This window comes from Staurois parvus, unplaced genomic scaffold, assembly GCF_062004578.1.
Source record: "Staurois parvus isolate SC_StPar_1 unplaced genomic scaffold, SC_StPar_1.0 ptg000132l, whole genome shotgun sequence".
Taxonomy (NCBI): Eukaryota; Metazoa; Chordata; class Amphibia; order Anura; family Ranidae; genus Staurois; species Staurois parvus.
This window is the reverse complement of record NW_028317928.1, coordinates 2,073,043-2,095,933: the sequence shown is the minus strand read 5'-3', so window position 1 is coordinate 2,095,933 and position 22,891 is coordinate 2,073,043. Positions and strand designations below refer to the sequence as shown.

General features: G+C 44.6%; 1 protein-coding gene across 2 annotated transcripts in view; it reads left to right on the top strand.

The window, feature by feature from the left end:
• LOC149466140 (uncharacterized) overlaps positions 1-22,891 on the top strand; it is a 40,273-nt gene that overhangs the window by 10,728 nt on the left and 6,654 nt on the right. The window contains exons 2-10 of one of the 2 annotated variants that reach the window (XM_089672734.1): positions 7,830-7,912; positions 8,184-8,281; positions 8,578-8,689; positions 9,322-9,420; positions 10,273-10,368; positions 12,128-13,071; positions 15,265-15,370; positions 16,993-18,153; positions 21,405-21,502. In XM_089672734.1, the coding sequence (XP_089528860.1) occupies positions 7,882-7,912; positions 8,184-8,281; positions 8,578-8,689; positions 9,322-9,420; positions 10,273-10,368; positions 12,128-13,071; positions 15,265-15,370; positions 16,993-18,153; positions 21,405-21,502 (2,745 nt within the window). In that variant the 5' untranslated portion in view covers positions 7,830-7,881. Of the gene's footprint in view, positions 1-7,829; positions 8,075-8,183; positions 8,282-8,577; positions 8,690-9,321; positions 9,421-10,272; positions 10,369-12,127; positions 13,072-15,264; positions 15,371-16,992; positions 18,154-21,404; positions 21,503-22,891 lie in introns of both variants that reach the window. The other variant, XM_089672735.1, reaches the window with a different exon arrangement.

Sequence of the window (22,891 nt, the reverse complement as noted above, 5' to 3'; positions counted from 1 at the left end):
CCCCCACAGGGGTCATGTGGCGTTGAGATCTGTGCGCCACGTCTACCGCACCCTGACCAGCCATTGTTAACAGCATTTGTTCAAGGACGTGCAACAGAGGAATGACGTCGTTCATCCCATAGTCCTGCCGACTCACGAATAGCGTGGCCTCCTCAAAGGGCCTGAGCAAGCGGCAGGTGTCACGCATGAGCTGCCAATGGCTGACATCGAAGTTACACAGGGGAGTACCTTTATCCGCTTGTAACATCAGGAAATCGGTGATGGCCTTTCGCTGTTCGTAAAGGCGGTCTAACATGTGTAGGGTTGAATTCCACCTTGTTGCAACGTCGCAGATCAGGCGATGCTGTGGAATTCCGTTCTGCCGCTGCAGCTCAAGGAGGGTGTGCTTTGCGGTGTAGGAATGGCTGAAATGCATGCAAAGTTTACGTGACATTTTAAGGATGTCTTGCAGTGGGATGGTGGATTTTAAGAACCGCTTGACAACCAGATTGAACACGTGAGCCATGCATGGCGCATGGCACAACCTTCCTTGACGCAGAGCAGACACCATGTTCTTTCCGTTGTCGGTCAACATGGTTCCGATTTTCAGTTTGCGCGGAGACAGCCATCTGTCGATTTCTCTGTTCATTACACTCAGAAGTTCCTCCCCTGTGTGACTACGTTCGCCAAGGCATACCAGGTGCAGAACAGCGTGACACCGTTGCGCCCTGCACATGTGATATGCCGGTCGGGTAATGGGACTTGGCACGGGGGTGGCGGCTGAGGACACGGCGGAAGAAGAGGTGGTAGAGGCGGACATCTTTGCCGGACCAAGGACGTGCAAACGTGGAGGCAAAAGCGGCGTGACCTGTCCAAGTTGCTGGTGCGGCTGTGACGGCACCACGTTCACCCAGTGGGCCGTAAATGACATGTACTGTCCCTGACCATAGTTACAGCTCCACACGTCGGCGCTGCCGTGCACTTTGGCAGAGACCGACATGCTCAAAGACTGGCCCACCATGTCTTCTACATGTGAATGCAGGGCTGGCACTGCCTTTTTGGCGAAGAAATGACGGCTTGGCACTCTCCACCGCGGCGCGGCACAAGCCATCATTTCTCTGAAAGGTGCTGAGTCCACCACTTGGAAAGGGAGGGACTGCAGCACCAGCAACTTGGACAGGAGGACGTTCAGCTTTTGCACCGTCGGGTGCGTGCTCGCAAACTGTTGTCTCTTGGAAACGGATTCCAAGAAAGACTGCTGACGGAATCCGTGAAGAGGAGTAGCAGGAGAAGGAGCATCTGAACGAGCGGAAGATGCCAACGAGCGACAACTCCCCTCAGCAGAGGTGTTGGAGCCTTGACTGGCTGATGGAGGGCGATTGACGTCGGGTGACGGAGCAAGTAACGGAGCGGGTGATGGAGCGGGGGCTGGGGCGGGCAGAACCGCCGTATCTTTATCACGGTTTTCCCAGGCCACCAAATGGCGACGCTGCATATGCTGCCGCAACGCTGTAGTCCCAACATGGGCCCCCTGGCCACGCTTGACTTTCTGGCCACATAGTCGACATACGGCTACGTTTACTTCCTCGGGCGGCTTGACGAAAAATTGCCACACCGCCGAGTAGGAAACTTTGCCCCCGATACTCCTCACTGGCTGACTGCTGCTTCCTCCGTGCACACCGGCACCACTACTGGCCGTGGTGGTAGGCTGCAGTGGAGCTGGTGCTCTACTCCGTGGACGTTTGGCTCCACTGACACTGCTGCGACCCTGCTGCTGTCTCCTGGGCAACCCACCGACTGTTTTGCTCGCTGCCAAGCTGCCACCCTCTTCTCCTGATGATGCGGAAGAAATTGCCTGATGACGACGAGGCAGCCAAGTGCGATCAACCTCCTCATCATCAAGTAGGGTCTCCGCCTCACTACTAGCCCCCTCGGCTGCGTCTGGGTCAGGAGACAGACCTGTCTCTAGACCGGCTACCGAGCCACTCTCCTCGCCACTACTTCTTCGCCTGGCTGCTGAAAAGGCGGATGTCTCCCCCCGTTCCTGACCGCCCTCTGTTAGCTCTTCCTCACTGTACAGTGGGGCTGAGCCCACAGCATGCGATACTTCGCTTGGTGAGGGAACACCAAAGGACAGGGGCAGGTAGAGGACACGTGATTTCAGTGGGCTTGGTCCCGGGCCATGCCAACTAACGGTTGTGTCTGACGTACCCACCGACCGTTGGCTGTAGGTGTCAGAGGTGACCTGGGAAGAGGAAGACGACCGAGCCAACCAATCGACGACGGCAGGGTTGTCGGTGGAGACACGACCGCTGGATGACACCGGGAGCACTGGCCTCTGGCTGCGAATAGTGCTGCCTCGACCCCTTCCTCTGCTGCCACGTCTGCTTGCTCCTAAAACATTGCCTCCTCTGCCACTCCTCTGCATGTTGTCTGACATACTCTTTAATTAAACGATTATGTGTCCCTGAGTAACAATTCTGTGTCCCTGAGTAACAATTCTGTGTCTGTGCGAGTAACAATTCTGTGGCCCTAAGTAACAGTTCTGTGGCCCTCAGTAACAATTCTGTGTCCCTGATTAACGTTTCTGTGGCCCCAAGTAACAGTTCTGTGGCCCTCAGTAACAATTCTGTGTCTGTGCGAGTAACAATTCTGTGTCTGTGCGAGTAACAATTCTGTGGCCCTAAGTAAAGTTTCTGTGGCCCTAAGTAACAATTCTCTGGCACTCAGTAACAATTCTGTCTGTCCCTGAGTAACAATTCTCTGGCACTCAGTAACAATTCTGTCTGTCCCTGAGTAAAAATTCTGTGGCCCTAAGTAAAGTTTCTGGGGCCCTGAGTAACAATTATCTGGCACTCAGTAACAATTCTGTCTGTCCCTGAGTAACAATTCTCTGGCACTCAGTAACAATTCTGTCTGTCCCTGAGTAAAAATTCTCTGGCCCTAAGTAAAGTTTCTGTGGCCCTGAGTAACAATTCTCTGGCACTCCGTAACAACTCTGTCTGTCCCTGAGTAACAATTCTCTGGCACTCAGTAACAATTCTGTCTGTCCCTGAGTAAAAATTCTGTGGCCCTAATTAAAGTTTCTGTGGCCCTAAGTAACAATTCTCTGGCACTCAGTAACAATTCTGTCTGTCCCTGAGTAACAATTCTCTGGCACTCGGTAACAATTCTGTCTGTCCCTGAGTAACAATTCTCTGGCACTCAGTAACAATTCTGTCTGTCCCTGAGTAAAAATTCTGTGGCCCTAATTAAAGTTTCTGTGGCCCTAAGTAACAATTCTCTGGCACTCAGTAACAATTCTGTCTGTCCCTGAGTAACAATTCTCTGGCACTCCGTAACAATTCTGTCTGTCCCTGAGTAACAATTCTCTGGCACTCAGTAACAATTCTGTCTGTCCCTGAGTAAAAATTCTGTGGCCCTAAGTAAAGTTTCTGTGGCCCTGAGTAACAATTCTCTGGCACTCCGTAACAATTCTGTCTGTCCCTGAGTATGAATTCCGTGGCCCTAACTAGCGTTTCTTTGTCCCTAAGTAAAGTTTCTGTGGCCCTCAGTAACAGTTCTGTGTCTGTGCGAGTAACAATTCTGTGTCTGTGCGAGTAACAATTCTGTGGCCCTAAGTAAAGTTTCTGTGGCCCTAAGTAACAATTCTCTGGCACTCCGTAACAATTCTGTCTGTCCCTGAGTAACAATTCTCTGGCACTCAGTAACAATTCTGTCTGTCCCTGAGTAAAAATTCTGTGGCCCTAAGTAAAGTTTCTGTGGCCCTGAGTAACAATTCTCTGGCACTCCGTAACAATTCTGTCTGTCCCTGAGTAACAATTCTCTGGCACTCCGTAACAATTCTGTCTGTCCCTGAGTAACAATTCTCTGGCACTCAGTAACAATTCTGTCTGTCCCTGAGTAAAAATTCTGTGGCCCTAAGTAAAGTTTCTGTGGCCCTGAGTAACAATTCTCTGGCACTCCGTAACAATTCTGTCTGTCCCTGAGTAACAATTCTCTGGCACTCCGTAACAATTCTGTCTGTCCCTGAGTATGAATTCTGTGGCCCTAACTAGCGTTTCTTTGTCCCTAAGTAACAGTTCTGTGGCCCTGAGTAACAATTCTGTGTCTGTGCGAGTAACAATTCTGTGGCCCTAAGTAACAGTTCTGTGGCCCTCAGTAACAGTTCTGTGTCTGTGCGAGTAACAATTCTGTGTCTGTGCGAGTAACAATTCTGTGGCCCTAAGTAACAGTTCTGTGGCCTTCAGTAACAATTCTGTGTCTGTGCGAGTAACAATTCTGTGTCTGTGCGAGTAACAATTCTGTGGCCCTAAGTAAAGTTTCTGTGGCCCTAAGTAACAATTCTCTGGCACTCAGTAACAATTCTGTCTGTCCCTGAGTAACAATTCTCTGGCACTCAGTAACAATTCTGTCTGTCCCTGAGTAAAAATTCTGTGGCCCTAAGTAAAGTTTCTGGGGCCCTGAGTAACAATTCTCTGGCACTCAGTAACAATTCTGTCTGTCCCTGAGTAACAATTCTCTGGCACTCAGTAACAATTCTGTCTGTCCCTGAGTAAAAATTCTGTGGCCCTAAGTAAAGTTTCTGTGGCCCTAAGTAACAATTCTCTGGCACTCAGTAACAATTCTGTCTGTCCCTGAGTAACAATTCTCTGGCACTCAGTAACAATTCTGTCTGTCCCTGAGTAAAAATTCTGTGGCCCTAATTAAAGTTTCTGTGGCCCTAAGTAACAATTCTCTGGCACTCAGTAACAATTCTGTCTGTCCCTGAGTAACAATTCTCTGACACTCCGTAACAATTCTGTCTGTCCCTGAGTAACAATTCTCTGGCACTCAGTAACAATTCTGTCTGTCCCTGAGTAAAAATTCTGTGGCCCTAAGTAAAGTTTCTGTGGCCCTGAGTAACAATTCTCTGGCACTCCGTAACAATTCTGTCTGTCCCTGAGTATGAATTCCGTGGCCCTAACTAGCGTTTCTTTGTCCCTAAGTAAAGTTTCTGTGGCCCTCAGTAACAGTTCTGTGTCTGTGCGAGTAACAATTCTGTGTCTGTGCGAGTAACAATTCTGTGGCCCTAAGTAAAGTTTCTGTGGCCCTAAGTAACAATTCTCTGGCACTCCGTAACAATTCTGTCTGTCCCTGAGTAACAATTCTCTGGCACTCAGTAACAATTCTGTCTGTCCCTGAGTAAAAATTCTGTGGCCCTAAGTAAAGTTTCTGTGGCCCTGAGTAACAATTCTCTGGCACTCCGTAACAATTCTGTCTGTCCCTGAGTAACAATTCTCTGGCACTCAGTAACAATTCTGTCTGTCCCTGAGTAAAAATTCTGTGGCCCTAAGTAAAGTTTCTGTGGCCCAGAGTAACAATTCTCTGGCACTCCGTAACAATTCTGTCTGTCCCTGAGTATGAATTCTGTGGCCCTAACTAGCGTTTCTTTGTCCCTAAGTAACAGTTCTGTGGCCCTGAGTAACAATTCTGTGTCTGTGCGAGTAACAATTCTGTGGCCCTAAGTAACAGTTCTGTGGCCCTCAGTAACAGTTCTGTGTCTGTGCGAGTAACAATTCTGTGTCTGTGCGAGTAACAATTCTGTGGCCCTAAGTAACAGTTCTGTGGCCTTCAGTAACAATTCTGTGTCTGTGCGAGTAACAATTCTGTGTCTGTGCGAGTAACAATTCTGTGGCCCTAAGTAAAGTTTCTGTGGCCCTAAGTAACAATTCTCTGGCACTCAGTAACAATTCTGTCTGTCCCTGAGTAACAATTCTCTGGCACTCAGTAACAATTCTGTCTGTCCCTGAGTAAAAATTCTGTGGCCCTAAGTAAAGTTTCTGTGGCCCTAAGTAACAATTCTCTGGCACTCAGTAACAATTCTGTCTGTCCCTGAGTAACAATTCTCTGGCACTGAGTAACAATTCTGTCTGTCCCTGAGTAAAAATTCTGTGGCCCTAATTAAAGTTTCTGTGGCCCTAAGTAACAATTCTCTGGCACTCAGTAACAATTCTGTCTGTCCCTGAGTAACAATTCTCTGGCACTCAGTAACAATTCTGTCTGTCCCTGAGTAACAATTCTGTGGCCCTAATAACGTTTCTGTGGCCCTAAGTAACAATTCTCTGGCACTGAGTAACAATTCTGTCTGTCCCTGATTATGAATTCTGTGGCCCTAACTAGCGTTTCTTTGTCCCTAAATAACGATTCTGTGGCCCTCATTAACAAGTCTGTGTCCCTGAGTAATGGTTCTCTGTCCCTAAGTAACTTTTCTCTGTCCCCAATTATCGTTTCTGTGGCCCTAACTCTGTCCCTGTCCCTAGTACAGAGCGGTCTGCCTCTGTTCAATAACTGCAGGCAAATGAAGAATTCCAAAATGGCCGCTATTTATAGCTCGACCATTACACAGTGCTGGCTGGCTGGCTGCTGATAGGCTGATGCGATCACATGTAGTTGAGGAATGCATTATGGGTAAGCGCGCCTTGTCTGCGCGCCTTCCCAGACATCCCCGCTCCGTCGCCGCACATGTCAGCCGCCATTTTCTGAAAAATTTCAATTCGCGCGTCCGAATTAGGCTATTTTTCGGATTCGGCATGAATCGAAATTTTTCCGATATTCGACTCGAATTCCACTTCGGATACTTCGATTCGCTCATCTCTAGTGACTGCATCCCGGCATGCCAGGAATGTAACTGGTTTGTGAAACCATTAAATCGATGGGTTTAGTTCCACTTTAAAGTGGTTCTAGACTTTAGACATGTTTTACCTTAACCCCATCAATACAGGGCACTTCTACCCCCTTCCTGCCCAGGCCAATTTTCACCTTTTAGCACTGTCGCACTTGGAATGACAATTGCGTGGTCATGCAACACTGCACTTATATGACATTTTTATCATTTTTTTCACACAAATAGAGCTTTCTTTTGTTGGTATTTAATCACCACTGAGTTTTTTATTTTTTTACTAAATAAAATAAAAAACACCTGAAACTTTTGAAAAAAAAAAAACACACTTTTCTTCGTTTCTGTTATAAAATTTTGCAGATAAATAACATTTCTTCATAAATTTAGGTCAAAATGTATTCTGGATTTTTTTTTCAAATGTTTCTATTATTTGTTTTAATTTTTATAAAATGTTTTCTTTTTTTATACTATTTTCTTTTTCAGCACACTGTGACCAAAGCAATACAATGTTACTCTGGGCAAGTGATCAGAATTTTTTTTTTTACACATTATGATTGCTAATACCGATGTATTTCATTGATATTTGCAATCATTGTTATCGAATGAAACTGACTCATTCAGTCTTTTGTTGTGATTAGCTGTGATTGGGCAAAGCTGATCACATGATACAGATGGGCTGTGATTGGCCCTGTCTGTATCATGTGACTGCCTTGACCAGTCACAGCTAACAACATAAGTGTATACAATGGATGGCATGACAGGAAGCCATCCATTGTATACAATTGACATGTGATCTGCTATGATTGGCCACAGTGGTCACATGACACTGGCAATGGTGCCAGTGTAGTGATATGTTATTGACTGTGTTCTATGGAGCGTTTTGTTTTGACAGGAGGTCATGTGACGCCCAGTCACAATGGCGAGTGCCCCGCCCGGCCGTCAATCTGCTATAGGCCAGGCGGGAAGGTGTTAAAGTGGTTGTAAACCTTTACATATACCCAGTGAAGGGACTGGCTTCAGGTGATACACATGCTTGCTCTGAGCTTCTCCAGGTGTGCATGAGGAGCTACAGAAAGCAGTTGATGCTGGGGGATATTCAACATTGTGTATGTGTGTTTACACATTTATTTTACACATTTATTTTAGTGTGATTGTTAATTATCAGTCTGTATTATTTCTTTATACTCAGACAGAGAAAGTAACATTTAGAAGGATACGAGGAACTGTAGAAGGACGTCATAATGGAGATCCGGCCACCCCTCACATCACCGGGTAAGAGGAGATTTTCATTTCTTGTATTGAGGATCCTCCTAGATACACACATCCTCTGATATAAAGACATAGGAACAATAGAGGAGTGGGAGTGTACAGAAGGACACGAGGATCTGTAGAAAGACATCATAATGGAGATTCGGCCACCTCTCACATCACCAGGTAAGAGGAAACTTTCACTTCTTGTATTGAGGATCCACCTAGATACACACATCCTCTGATATAAAGACATAGAAACAATGTATTCAGTCAGTGTGTGTGTTTCCTACAGATGGATCCAGTAATGGGAACCCACCAGAGAGATGTCCCCATCCTCTGTATTCCCCGGACTCCACACAGGAACATCAGGAGATCCCTCAGGATGATCAGGTAGATGGGATCGGGTTCTTTCTCATTTGTTACATAATGTAAATCTGCTCTGTATTATGTGTACAGAGCTTTACTGATATGTTTAAACTCAATGTACTGTAGTATTTGTATCTTTGTTATATAGGATGAAAACCTGATTTATGTTAAAGTTGAGGTTGAAGATGAAGAGTTGATGTTCTTCAGATATAATAATTACTCTTTATACTTTGTACATGGCTTTATCAGATCAAGCAGAAGTATTGTTCTGTGCAACATTAGATCACCCAATTTACCTTTTGAAATATTTTGCCATTCAGGTTAAAAATCTAATGTATTTTACAAAAGAAGTAAAAGAGGAAGCAGAAAAATCATACGTGAGGACTGTTGAGCCGGACAAGGAGGAGAACGTTTCTCCAGAGATCAGCCCAGGTGAGTAATAAACACTAAATCCAGAGAAGATTCCCAGATCCTCCTTGTTTAGTCACTACAACAATCTCTTCTTCTCCCCCCTCCTCTGTCAGTAGACAGTAATGGGGGTACAGTATGTGCCCAGTGGGGTGGTCAGGAGCCATCAGTCTCTATTAGACTCCGGCTCTCCTCCTCACATCATGTCATTGAGACATGACCATTCTCCCCCAACACACACTCTCTGGGGTCTCTCATACATCCACAGAACAGAACTGGTTAACAGGGGCGGACTGACAACTCATGGGGCCCCCCGGGCAATAGGGGATCATGGGGCCCCTGTGTCCTTGCCCAAACTCAAAAAAACCTATGAAAAAGGTACCAGGGGCATCTCATGGGGCTCCCTAATAACCTCGGGCCCTCGGGCAGTGCCAGAGTTTCCAAATGGTCAGTCCACCCCTACTGGTTACTAACATTTATAGGTAAAGTTGATCCAGGGAATATCCGATGGCCTCTCGGGGGATCAGGAAGGATTTTTTTCCCCTGCAGGAGCAAATTGGATCATGCTTTTCTGACCAGTCTCCCCCCCACACACACTCTCTTGGGTCTCTCGTACATCTCAGTACAGGGGGCTTCACTCTCATCTTTATTCACAGACCCCGGGGACACCAGAGACACTCAGACAGATGTCAAAGCTGAGGAGGAGGAAGGATTTGTGAGGATCAAAGTGGAGGAAGCTCCAGAGATCAGCACAGGTAAGGAACAAATACTGACACCTGACAAGCTCTAACCCTTCCCCACTCTATCCAGAAGGAAATACAATGTGCATGGGTTTAGGTTTTAACTTGTATCATGCCATCAGATTTCATGGAGGTGGTCCTCTGTATTGGGCACATCTCTTGTTCAGTGGTTTTATTGAAAAAAAAATAAAATAAAATAAAACCGCAAAAAAGTACAAAGGTAATAAAAAAATTAAAAAGGAATAAGGGAATGCACAGTGTAGCACATGGATCACAAGCAACAATGAACAAAAGACCAATGACAATAAAGAGAAATGATTAGAATACATTCTATCAGTCGAGGTCAACTCTGTAAGACAATCAAAAGCAAATCATTAAAAGTGGGATCAATAGACAGCCTAGGGAAATCCAAAGAAGAGTTCCAGATCCTCCTTGTTCAGTCTCTACAACAATCTCTTCTTCTCCCCTCCTCTGTCAGTAGACAGTAATGGGGGGGACAGTATGTGCCCAGTGGGGGGGTCAGGAGCCATCAGCCTCTATTAGACTCCGGCTATGAACCATGTAAGGAGGAGGAGATCAGCCCAGGTGAGGAATAAACACTAAATCCAGAGAAGAGTCCCAGATCCTCCTTGTTCAGTCACTACAACAATCTCTTCTTCTCCCCCCTCCTCTTTCAGTAGACAGTAATGGGGGGGCAGTATGTGCCCAGTGGGGGGGGGGGGGTCAGGAGCCATCAGCCTCTATTAGACTCCGACTCTCCTCCTCACATCATGTCACTGAGATGTGACCAGTCTCCCCCCACACACACTCTCTGGGGTCTCTCATACATCTCAGTACAGGGGGCTTCACTCTCATCTTTGTTCACAGATGCAAGAGCCACTCAGAGAGACATCAAAGCTGAGGAGGAGGAAGAAGCACATGCAATGATTAAAGAGGAGAAAATACCTATAAAGATCACCACAGGTGAGGGATAAACATTAAATGAAGATTTACATGATATTTCCCCAGTACAGTGAATAATATGTGAAGGATGCATGGTGAAACATGTTCACTTAAATCTGAGCTAACAATGGCATTTTTCAATCAATGATTTGTTTTGGTGGAGATTTAGCATTTGTGGTGAGGCTTAGGCTGGCCATAGACGGGCCATTTATTGGCCAAATTGTCGGCCGATAAATGAAAAATCGGTCATTGCTGCTATGGATGCTGCCACCAATGCTTACGAAAAACAGACGTTTTTAATGGATTTTCCAGCATGACCGATAAAAAGAAACGAGAAGACCCACGAAAAACAGCCGACGGCATTGCCCCACTAACGGTGTTAATATCGGCCGATTTTTCGTTCGGACGAAAATTTGCCCGATAAACGACCCGTCTATGGACTGCATAAAGGTCATTTTGAACTGTACCAAATTGAACTGTACCAGTGGTTTCAGTCTTGAGTTCAGCAGGCAATAGATTATGCGATTTTCTTTCCTTCCACCATGGACGTAAGGAAAGAAAATCACTTGTCCCCCCATCAACACAGTCATTTGTGATGGGGGAATCCCTCCTGCAGTGCTCTTGTGTTCGCGGTATCTTAATTTCTCCAAGATAGAGAATGTCTTTTTGAGCATGCTCAGTCCTCTGACTTGGTATTGTATGAGCAAGGTTGCATGCTTCACAAATGTTTAAAAGAATGTGGGCAACCCTCTAAATTATTGAGTTCTAGTGTTTCCAGGGCAGGGTACTGTTATTTATTTATTACAGGTACTTATATAGTGGCGTCAATTTACACATATATATTGTACATTCACATCAGTCCCTTACCTTCAAGGGGCGTACAATCTAGGGTCCCTAACTCACATTCATACATACACATACTAGGGACAATTTAGAGAGGAGCCAATTCACCTACCAGCATGTCTTTGGAGTGTGGGAGGAAACCAGAGTACCCGGAAGGAACCCACGCAGGCACAGGGAGAACATGCAAACTCCAGGCAGGTGGTGCCATGGCTGGGATTCGAACCAACGACCCTAGTGCTTCCAGGCGGAACCATTTAGCCACGGTGCTGCCTTTGTGAGCAAAGGCATAAAGCTGGCAGATATCTACAAAAGACTTCAAGCACAGTGCGGTGATGAGACACTGTGAACATAACAGTGCACAAAGACATTTAGACAGGCCATAGAGAAGGCGATTTTTCTTTCCTGCTTGTAAAAATCTGACATGCTGATTGTGCCCAAGCTGATTGTGTACAATCAGCCTGCCCATAGGTGGTTCAAATCTCAGTCGGTCTGTGCTCAACTGGCCCAGATTCAAACCATCTATGGCCGGCTTTAGACAATTGTGCACTTTTTGGGCAGCAGTTTGGGGAAGACCCTTTTTGGTGCTTCTGCACAAAGCCAAATTGAAAATCCAACATCAGTACTTGACCTCTTAAATGCTCATTTGGCTGAATGGGCACAAATTCCCACCAACACCCCAAAGAATCTTGTGAAAAGCCTCCTTAGAAGAGTGGAGGGTGTTATAGTTGCAAAGGGCTGGCAAAATCCATATTCATGCCAACATGTAGGTGTCAGGAGTCCACAAACCTTTGGCCATATAGTGTAGGAATTCCAATACAGCGGTAAATCCAGGTTGTAGGAAAGTTAAATTTACATTTGAACACAATTTACTGCCACTCAAATAGACAAGATGTTCTTCTTATACATTTTATTGTCTTCCATGACATATTTTCTCCAGGTGGACAACAAAATGGAAATAACCCCAAGAATCAACCCAATGTATCATCATATTGTGAAAAGAAAGATGATGACATCACATCTGATTCTTCTGAAGACAACAACGTTACCCCAAACCTCCCTGCTGTAACCCATCATGCAGCTCCCAGCAGGGGTGAAAGGTTCAGGTGTCCTAAATGTGGTAAATGTTTTGCCCAGAGAGCCAAACTCAAATCCCACCAGCGAAGCCATAAAGGGGAGAAACCGTATTCATGTTCTGAATGTGGGAAATGTTTTCCTCAGAAAAACCAACTCACTAGACACCAAACAACTCATTCAGCCGAGAAGCCTTTTTTATGTTCAGAGTGCGGAAAACGTTTTTCCCAAAGCGGACATCTTTTACGGCATCAGATGACGCACACAGGGGAGAAACCTTATTCATGTTCAGAATGCAAAAAATGTTTTTCTCGTAAAGGAACTCTAATCTCCCATCAGAAGACTCATACGGGGGAGAAGCCATATTCATGTCCTGAGTGTGGGAAATGTTTTATTGAAAGAGCAACACTTGTTGTACATCAGAAAACTCACTCCAGCCTTAAACCATTTTCCTGCTTGGAATGTGGGGAGCATTTTTCCCGAAAGTCCAATCTTAATACACACCTAAATATCCATAAAGAGGAGAAGCCATATTCATGTATCGAATGTGGAAAATGTTTTGGTGCAAGGTCAAAGCTTGTTATACACAAGATAATTCACTCTGGGGAGAAACCGTTTACCTGTTCCCAGTGCGGTGAAAGATTTACCTGGAAGTCGTCATTTATCAGACATAAGAGAGTTCATATGGGGGTTGGGAAGCCATTTTCTACAGATGTGGACAGTACCCAGAATCTGCCAGAGAGATGTCCAAATCCTCTTGCTTCTAAGGATAGTACACAGCAAGATCACAAGATTCCAGAGAATGATCCGGTAGATGAAATAAATAATACAATGGAGGAAATTTTTCAAGACAAAAGTAGAGTAACTGGACCCACTTCATGTTCATCTGCCCATGCAATCCACTTTTTTAGCCGTAATCTAATGTTTCCTTTTCTGCATAGAAAAGTGTACCATATGCACTCTCTGGCAAATAATTTTCTGTCATGGTGAGAACAAGAAATATGTCCAGGGCTTTTTTAATCAGAAATTAGGTGTGAGAACTCAGTCATGACCCCAATAATCCCCCCTCTCTCCCCACACACCTTCCAAACCACTTCAATTAGTGGGTGTGGTCAAACTTCATTAACAGTGGGAGCATCTTAAAAAGGACATTAAATACCAGGAGTGCATTATGTACAGAGTGCAGAGTTTGGGTTGTGATGGGGTTACGCACAGAGCACAGAGTTCAGGGGTGTGCAACACACATAGTGCAGAGTTCAGGGGTTCGCTGCATACAGAGTGCACAGTTCAGGGGTGTGCAAAATACATAGTGCAGAGTTCAGGAATGCGCTGCATACAGAGTGCACAGTTCAGGGGTGTGCAAAATACATAGTGCAGAGTTCAGGATTGCGCTGCATACAGAGTGCAGAGTTGAGGGGTGTGCAAAATACATAGTGCTGAGTTCAGGAATGCGCTGCATACAGAGTGCAGAGTTCAGGGGTGTGCAAAATACATAGTGCTGAGTTCAGGAATGCGCTGCATACAGAGTGCAGAGTTCAGGGGTGTGGTGCATACTGAGTGCAGAGTTCAGGGGTGTGCAAAATACATAGTGCAGAGTTCAGGAATGCGCTGCATACAGAGTGCAGAGTTCAGGGGTGTGCTGCATACTGAGTGCAGAGTTCAGGGGTGCTCTGCACACCAAGTGCAAAGTTCAGGAGTTCTGTGCACACGGAATGCAGAGTTCAGGGGTGTGCAACATACATAGTGCAGACTTCAGGGGTGCGCTGCATACAGAGTGCAGAGTTCAGGGGTGTGCTGCATACAGAGTGCAGAGTTCAGGGGTCCACTACACACAGAGTGCAGAGTTCAGGGGTGCTCTACACACAGAGTGCAGAGTTCAGGGGTGCTCTACACACAGAGTGCAGAGTTCAGGGGCGCTCTACACACAGAGTGCAGAGTTCAGGGGCGCTCCACACACAGAGTGCAGAGTTCAGCCTCCTTCCACAGCTGCTTACCTCCGCATTCTTCATCTACATCTCACTTTCACCCCTCTCCAGCTCTGATCTCTGCATGCAACCCCCTTCCTCCACTACCCCCATCTTCTCCTCACCCCCCCCCCCTTTAAAAGCTTCAAGATCTTTCACATGTCTTACTTTTGTTGCTGTATTAAGCACCTCCCCACACACTGTAGGTGACTCCGCCTCTCTCACTTGCAGGGGGATCATTTTGGGGGGGGGGGTCGGCATCCGCACTGGAACCCGAGCACCTGTATCTTCCTTGTCCCTATCCTGCACTCAGTGGGAGCTGCTCAGGAGATCAGATCTGTGGGGGCTGTTGGGAGACAAGCTGTCACTTCTTTGCCTTCTGTGTTCACAAGTAATAGTGGTGAGCAGAGAGAAGAGGGCCTTAGCCAGAGCTGGTGGAGCTGAGTTCCATCAAGTTCCAGCTGATAAAAGCCCTGGAAATGTCCAACAGGGACACAGGCAGCAATATGAAGCTGATGTAAGTTCTACCTATCCCTCTATTTCTGTAATGGTTTTATTTCTGTGTCTTTTGCTATTGAAGATTTTCCCTGACATTCTGTTTCGTAAATCCATTGGGGTTGATTTAGAGTGCAAAATCTGGTGCAGCTGTGCATTTTAGCCAATCAGCTTCTAACTTCAGCTTGTTCAGTTAGGCTTTGACAGCAAAACCTGGAACCTGATTGGTTTCTATGCAGAGCTGCACCACATTTTGCACTCTCCAATTTTAGTAAATCACCCCATTTTCATTGTGATAGTAATGAGAGGGAATCTCACCTTCAGATCCCCAGATAGTAGTAAAAATTTGGCAAGGGTACCAGAATTAGGTTTGGTTCTACTCACAATTTAAATGAAATTCAAGGCAAATTGATGCGTATTTAGCTGTTTGCCTGAGGTTGCAGTTTAACCTACCAGTCTGATCAGAATGTAAAAATACTTCTGTAAAATCACCAAACCTGTTCATTGATAAACTCTACTATTTGCATGTATTTCTTTTGTTCAGTATGAAAATGTAACAGTTAAAACAGTGAAAGATGAAGCAGAAGAATCACACATGAAGGGTGATCAGTCATGTAAGGAACAGGAAATCCCTCCAGAGATCAGTCCAGGTGAGGAATAAACACTAAATTCAGAGAAGAGTCCCAGATCCTCCTTGTTCACTCACTACAACAATCTCTTCTTCTCCCCCCTTCTCTGTCAGTAGACAGTAATGGGGGGACAGTATGTGCCCAGTGGGGTGGTCAGGAGCCATCAGCCTCTATTAGACTCCAGCTCTTCTCCTTACATCATGTCATTGTGTGTTACCAGCCAAGAGATTATTATTATTACTATACAGGATTTATATAGCGCCAACAATTTGCTCAGCACTTTACAATATAACGGGAGACAATACAGCAACAATACAGTTCAATACAAGAGGTATAGGAGGGCTCTGCTCCCTGGAGCTTACAATCTAAGAGTGAGGGGTTGGTGGTACAAAAGGTAATAACTGTGGGGGATGGACTGGTTGGAAGAGTAGAAGATTCCATTATTAGCTGAGGGCAGGATAGGTTTCCCTGAAGAGATAGGTTTTCAGAGATCGCCTAAATGTGAGCAGAGTCAGCGATAGTCTTGATAAATTGGGGTAGAGAGTTCCAGAGGATGGGGGAAGCTCTGGAGAAGTCCTGGAGATGAGCATGGGAAGAGGAGAAAAGGGAGCTAGAGAGCAGGAGGTTGTGCGAGGAGTGGAGAGTACGGTTTGGGTGATATTTGGAGACAAGATTTGTGATGTAATTTGGGTCGGAGTTATAAATGCTTTATATGTTATTGTTAATGTTTTGAATTTTATCAGTTGGGCAACGGGAAGCCGTTTCGTTTGTGTACAGTGTTGCATGACCATGCATTTACCAGTCAAAGTAGCAGAGTGCCGAACAGCAAAAAATGGCTTGGTCATGAAGGGGGTAAATAGTTCCAAAATTTAAGCGGTTAAGCAAACAGTGGCATTGTTATTTTTTGTGTTCAAACTTAAAGTGAAGTTCCACCTGAAAAAAAAAAAATAAAAGTCAGCAGCTACAAAAACTGTAGCTGCTGATGTTTAAAATACAGAAACCTACCTGTCCCTCGGTCCAGCGTTGTCCTCACCAGACTGGTTTCACCGGCCGTCTTCTCTCCCTGGCGCTGGCATCTTTAGTTTGGGCACCTGGCTGTGACAGCGCTGCAGTTTGTGAATGGCCCTGTAGTCTTCTGGGACCTGTCATGTGTCCCAGAAGACTATGGGGAGGGAGGACAACTTCCGCTTTTAATCACCTAGGTGATCGCAGCGAAAGTAGCAGCGAGTACCTGTCAAATTGGGGTACCTGCTCCCCAAAGGTGCCAATCCTTAATGGGGAGTGGAGGACAAAGCCTTAAAGCAAAAACTTCCCCTTTTGGGTGGAGCTCCGCTTTAAGTAACATACACTAGAGGTGTCAATCGTAAACTTTTTGAGTTGTATTTATGGGAAATATGGTTGATTTAGATCCATCTCAACAGTGCTGAGTCTCTGAACATGATTTAGCTTGGACTCTTTCAGAAAACGAAAAGGATTATATTGATGGTGACTCTGATCTAGTTTGAAATAATGGGCCATTTGAAGATGCAGGCCTATGATTTGTTGCATTTAATCATTTCAGCATCTTCTTACTGTAGAATGGTGTATCAGAGTTGGGCAACACCACAAGAATAACTTGGAGAATTGTCTTGTTCTTTCTCCAGATGCTGAAATAAAAGATGACAACTTCACATCAAATTCTTCACAAGATAACCAGATTCCTACAAATTCAATACTCCACAGTACAGATCTATCTTCCGTTCCCTCTACCCCTAGGGCGAGTTCTGGTGGTCACTCATATCCCATCATTTGTCATAGACGGTCTGAAACCTTCTCATGTTCTGAGTGTGGTGGATCTTTTGCCCAAAAAGCAGAACGCATCTCCCAGCAGAAAGTTCACAGAATCGAGAAGCCTTGGCCAGGTTCTAAATGTGGGGAAGGGTCTCAAAAACATTTGCTCCCTAAGTACCAGAGAACTTCCCCAGCTGAGAAGCCATTTCTATGTTCAGAATGTGGGAAGCGTTTTTCTCATAAACATATCCTCACTAGGCACCAGAGAACTCACTCAACTATAAAGCCTTTTATATGTTCAGAATGTGGAAAGCAGTTTTCTCAGAAACATCTTCTCACTATACACCAGAGAACTCATTTAGCTGAAAAGCCTTTTTTATGTTCAGAATGTGGGAAACGTTTTTGTCAGAAGAAGCAGCTTGCTAAACACCAAAGAACGCACACTGGGGAGAAGCCTTTTGTATGTTCAGAATGCGGAAAGCGGTTTTCCCAAAGTGGACATTTTTACCTTCATCAGAGGACTCACACTGGAGAGAAACCATATTCATGTTCGGAATGTGGGAAGTCTTTTTCTCAAAGAAGATATCTCGCCTCCCATCAGATGACTCACACCGGGGAGAAACCTTATTCATGTTCCGAATGTGGGGAACATTTTTCTCAGAAATCATCACTTATTGCACATAGAAAAGTTCACACTGGGGAGAAGCCGTTTGCATGCTCTGAGTGTGGGAAGTGTTTTACTGAAAGGTCAACACTTGTTAAGCACCAGAGAACTCACACAGAAGAGAGGCCGTTTTCCTGTTCCCAGTGCGGCGATGCATTTCCTTGGAAATGGTCACTTATCAGTCATGAGAGAATTCACACGGGAGAGAAGCCTTACTCATGCACGGAATGTGGGAAGACTTTTGTTGGAAGCTCGAATCTTGCCGCACATCAGAGAACTCATACGGGGGAGAGGCCGTTTTCGTGTTTAGAGTGTGGCAGATATTTTTCCCGGAAATCAAACCTTAAAAGGCATAAAAAGGTTCATACAGGCGAGTAGCCATTTTTATGTAACAGACAAAATTAAACATGTGTGCTGGGAGGGTGCAGGGCGCGCGCTCTCAGCACATATGTTTTTCTTAATTGCACGCAAATGTGCGGCCGCTCGGCGTCAAGGCCCAGACACCGGGAGACCGAACATTTGCATGCGGCTGGCGCCAAGAGGTTAATTTACATTATCCCTTCTCTTTCTGTATGTAGACGATAGCACTGAAATTATTTTATTAAAAATCCTTTTTTTCCCAACCTGTCTGCAGGGAAACAATGCCAGGAGGAGCTTCTAGTCCTCTGCTGATGGTCACATGTTCAAAATAAAAAAAAAAACAAAAAAGAAACAGCCTTTGGAATACAGAGTAACAATAAATAATTAATACCAATTAACTGTTTTAAATCATCATACAAATTTATATTTTAAATCAAGTCTTTATAATTTTTTGTCAGTAACATGGTGTAGGTGAATTTCTTCCAGTTACAGACTGTCACACCTCTCCAGCCTGTATCTTAGAATAACAGGGAGGTGAAGCCTACATCAATCAAGATATAATATCCCAACTCTATTGTGTTTAGTTGGTTAATGGGCATGGAGGAGGAGGGCTCTGTCATTTACCACTGTGTAGATGCCCACATGTGTTTCTCTGTTGTCACATTGGCTGCTCAGATGTGATAGGGAAGAAAGGTTCAGGGTAGAAATGTACTGAAAACTGAGCATGTGCACTAGCTGCCTACAGCAGCAGTGTAGAATCCGCAACTGCAGCGGGGTCATGGAGAGGAGGGGGAATCAGAGAACAGTGGGATTTTGCAGAATATAGAAAATAAATCGCATAATGATACAGCACCAGGAACTGACATGGGGAAGCCATATTTATGTTCTTAAAATGGGAGTTGTTTTACCTATAGAACTCACTTTATTTTCAGAGAAGGTATATTGGGTGAAGCTATATCCACGTTCTGAATTAAAAAAAATATTTAAGCCAAAAATACCCTTTTAACATGCATTGGATTTTCACCTAGAGGCCAATTTCATGTTCTGCATGTGGAAGATGTTTTACCCAGACAACACTTCTTCTTTGCACAACAGACAACTCAAGTTGAGGAGCTCAGCTATGAGGAAGGATTAGAGGAACTGAATTTATTCTCTCTTGAGAAGAGGAGATTAAGGGGAGATATGATCACCACGTCTAATACATAAGAGGGGGATATGATCTCCATGTATAATACATAAGGGGGGATATGATCACCATGTATAATACATAAGGGGGATATGATCACCATGTATAATACATAAGGGGGGATATGATCTCCATGTATAATACATAAGGGGGGGTATGATCTCCATGTATAATACATAAGGGGGGATATGATCACCATGTATAATACATAAGGGGGGGATATGATCTCCATGTATAATACATAAGAGGAGGATATGATCACCATGTATAATACATAAGGGGGATATGATCACCATGTATAATACATAAGGGGGGATATGATCTCCATGTATAATACATAAGGGGGGATATGATCACCATGTTTAATACATAACGGGGATATGATCTCCACGTATAATACATAAAGGGGATATGATCTCCATGTATTATACATAAGGGGGGATATGATCACCATGTATAATACATAAAGGGGGATATGATCTCCATGTATAATACATAAGGGGGGATATGATCACCATGTATAATACATACAGGGAGATATGATCACCATCTATAATACATAAGGGGGGGATATGATCACCATGTATAATACATAAGGGGGGGATATGATCTCCATCTATAATACATAAGGGGGGGATATGATCTCCATGTATAATACATAAGGGGGATATGATCTCCATGTATAATACATAAGGGGGGATATGATCACCATGTATAATACATAAGGGGGGATATGATCACATGTATAATACATAAGGGGGGATATGATCACCATGTATAATACATAAGGGGGGGATATGATCTCCATGTATAATACATAAGGGGGATATGATCTCCATGTATAATACATAAGGGGGGATATGATCTCCATCTATAATACATAAGGGGGGATATGATCACCATGTATAATACATAAGGGGGGGATATGATCTCCATCTATAATACATAAGGGGGATATGATCACCATGTATAATACATAAGGAGGATATGATCTCCATGTATAATACATAAGGGGGGATATGATCTCCATGTATAATACATAAGGGGGATATGATCTCCATGTATAATACATAAGGGGGGATATGATCTCCATGTATAATACATAAGGGGGGATATGATCTCCATGTATAATACATTGGGGGGGGATATGATCTCCATGTATAATACATAAGGGGGGATATGATCTCCATGTATAATACATAAGGGGGGATATGATCTCCATGTATAATACATAAGGGGGATATGATCTCCATGTATAATACATAAGGGGGGATATGATCTCCATGTATAATACATAAGGGGGATATGATCTCCATGTATAATACATCAGTGGTTCATATAGTGAACTCTGTGTAGTTATTCACCCTGAGGTCATCACTGAGGACAAGGAGGCACTCTTTACGTCTGGAGGAAAATAAATTTAATCTCCAAACATGGAAAGGTTTCTTCACAGTGAGAGCTGTGAAAATGTGGAATAGACTCCCTCAAGAGTTGGTTCTGGCCAGCTCAGTGGATTGCTGTAGGAAAGTCCTGGATTGTTTCTTGGATACACAGAATATAACTGGATATAACATTTATAGGTAAAGTTGATCCAGGGAATATCTGATTGCCTCTCGGGGGATCAGGAAGGAATTTTTTCCCCTGCAGGAGCAAATTGGACTATGCTTTTTTGCCTTCCTCTGGATCAACTTGTGGGTGTAGGATTATAAATTTTTCCTTTTTTTTTATGGTTGAACTGGATGGACTTTGGTCTTGTTTCAGCCAGACTAACTATGTAAGTTATTTGCAATGTTCTAAATATGTTCTGTATATAGTAGTCCAAATTTCCTTATGTCCCATCTCAGGGAACAAAGATTCCAGGGTGGGAATGTAGTTCCTGAGTTCATGTAGGTGCCCACATGCGAAGGGCTGCTGAAGCCTTTCAAAAGAAAAGCCAAATGGGATGCTGAGGGAGGATGAGGTCATATCTGTGATTACCTTCCTATCTATCACATGCATGAATATCATTTTACAGCTCAAAATACAGTTTTATAAAACATATCATTACACTGAAATGATTATTTTGTGTACTTCAGGTGCACCCAGCAATCATAATATACCAGAGAGATGTCTCAGTCCTCTTTCCTGGCTGGATTCCACGCAGGAACATCACCAGATCCCTCAGAATGATCAGGTACATGGGTAGCTTTGGTAAAATAAGAAACTGGTAAAGACAGAAACAAAATAAACCAGATCAGCCTCATATTCTAACACAAAAACAAAGAAACAGCGGGCGCTGCCATCTAAGTGTAGAATTATTTGAAACAATAAAAAGAAGTAATAAAAAGAAGTTCTCTGCAGATCCCAGAGGACTAGTAATTATGATTTTATACAACATAAGTGCAATTTTTAACTTGTAACTTTTCATTGTTTCAAATAAATCTACACTTAGATGACGGCGCCCGCTGTTTCTTTTGTTTTGACAGTGCAAGAGTTAATATCCTAAACTCATATAGAGGAGCCACAGCCAGGGCTGCTGTTAGAAACAACGGGGCCCTATGCAGCCAACCTGACAGGGCCCCCCTCCCAAAAAAACCCAGTTTACTATGCTTCAGGTAGGAATGAATACAGTGAGTGATTGGTACCGATCACTGATTGTGTTCAGTCAGGAAATTAAGGGCCTGGTAAATGAGACACTGCCACATATGGCACTTTCCATCCTGAAGGATCCTATTGTGTGCTTGCAGCTGTTGGTGGGAAGGAGAGGAGGGAAGCTGGAAGCACTGCTGCGGAAGGGGGGGCAGGGGAAATGTATGGTGCACAGGGAGGGTGATGGGTGTGGCAGGGTGGCAATCACTTGAACTGATCCTCTATATGGCTCTCTCTGCAGCAGCTGAAAGTCAGCCAGGGAGAGGAGAAGAAGCCAGCTTTCAGTTGCTGCAAGGAGAGTCATACAGGGGATCGGTTCCAGGAATTGCCCCCCCCCCCCCCCGCTGTTCCGATCACCTTCCCTGCCCACATGTGATTCACCCAGCTGCCTGGGCCCCCCTGCTGGTCTTGGCCCCGTACAGGTGGATTGGTGGCACCCCCTTAACTACGGCCCTGGCTGCAGCCAGTTCAAGGGGACACAAGCCTTCTGGAACTTTGCACTTTTACTATCCCAAACACACGTTGTGTGTTTTCCCTTTTGTACTGTGACTTTATCCACAATCCACTCCACCGCCCTAGCTATCTTATTGCCATATAGTTTATTTTTGTGTTTTCATATTCTAACACATCCAATGTGTAACAGTAGCACTGTATTGAGATACTTTCGTTGCACATTCTACAGGGTCACTATAAAGATCTTGTATAGTGGTCGGTAATAAGTGAGTGGTCCCAGATTAACCACTTGAGCTCTGGAAGGTTTTACCAGGGAATTTTTTCTATTCAGCACTGCGCTACTGTAACTGGCAATTGCTCGGTGTGACAGACCACTTGGTACCCCACTTGAGTGCCTTCATCAGAGAACTGCTTCCTTGCTGCTGGGACACAGGACCAAGGTATTATAGCTAGGAATATCACCCAAGAACTAGACGACACT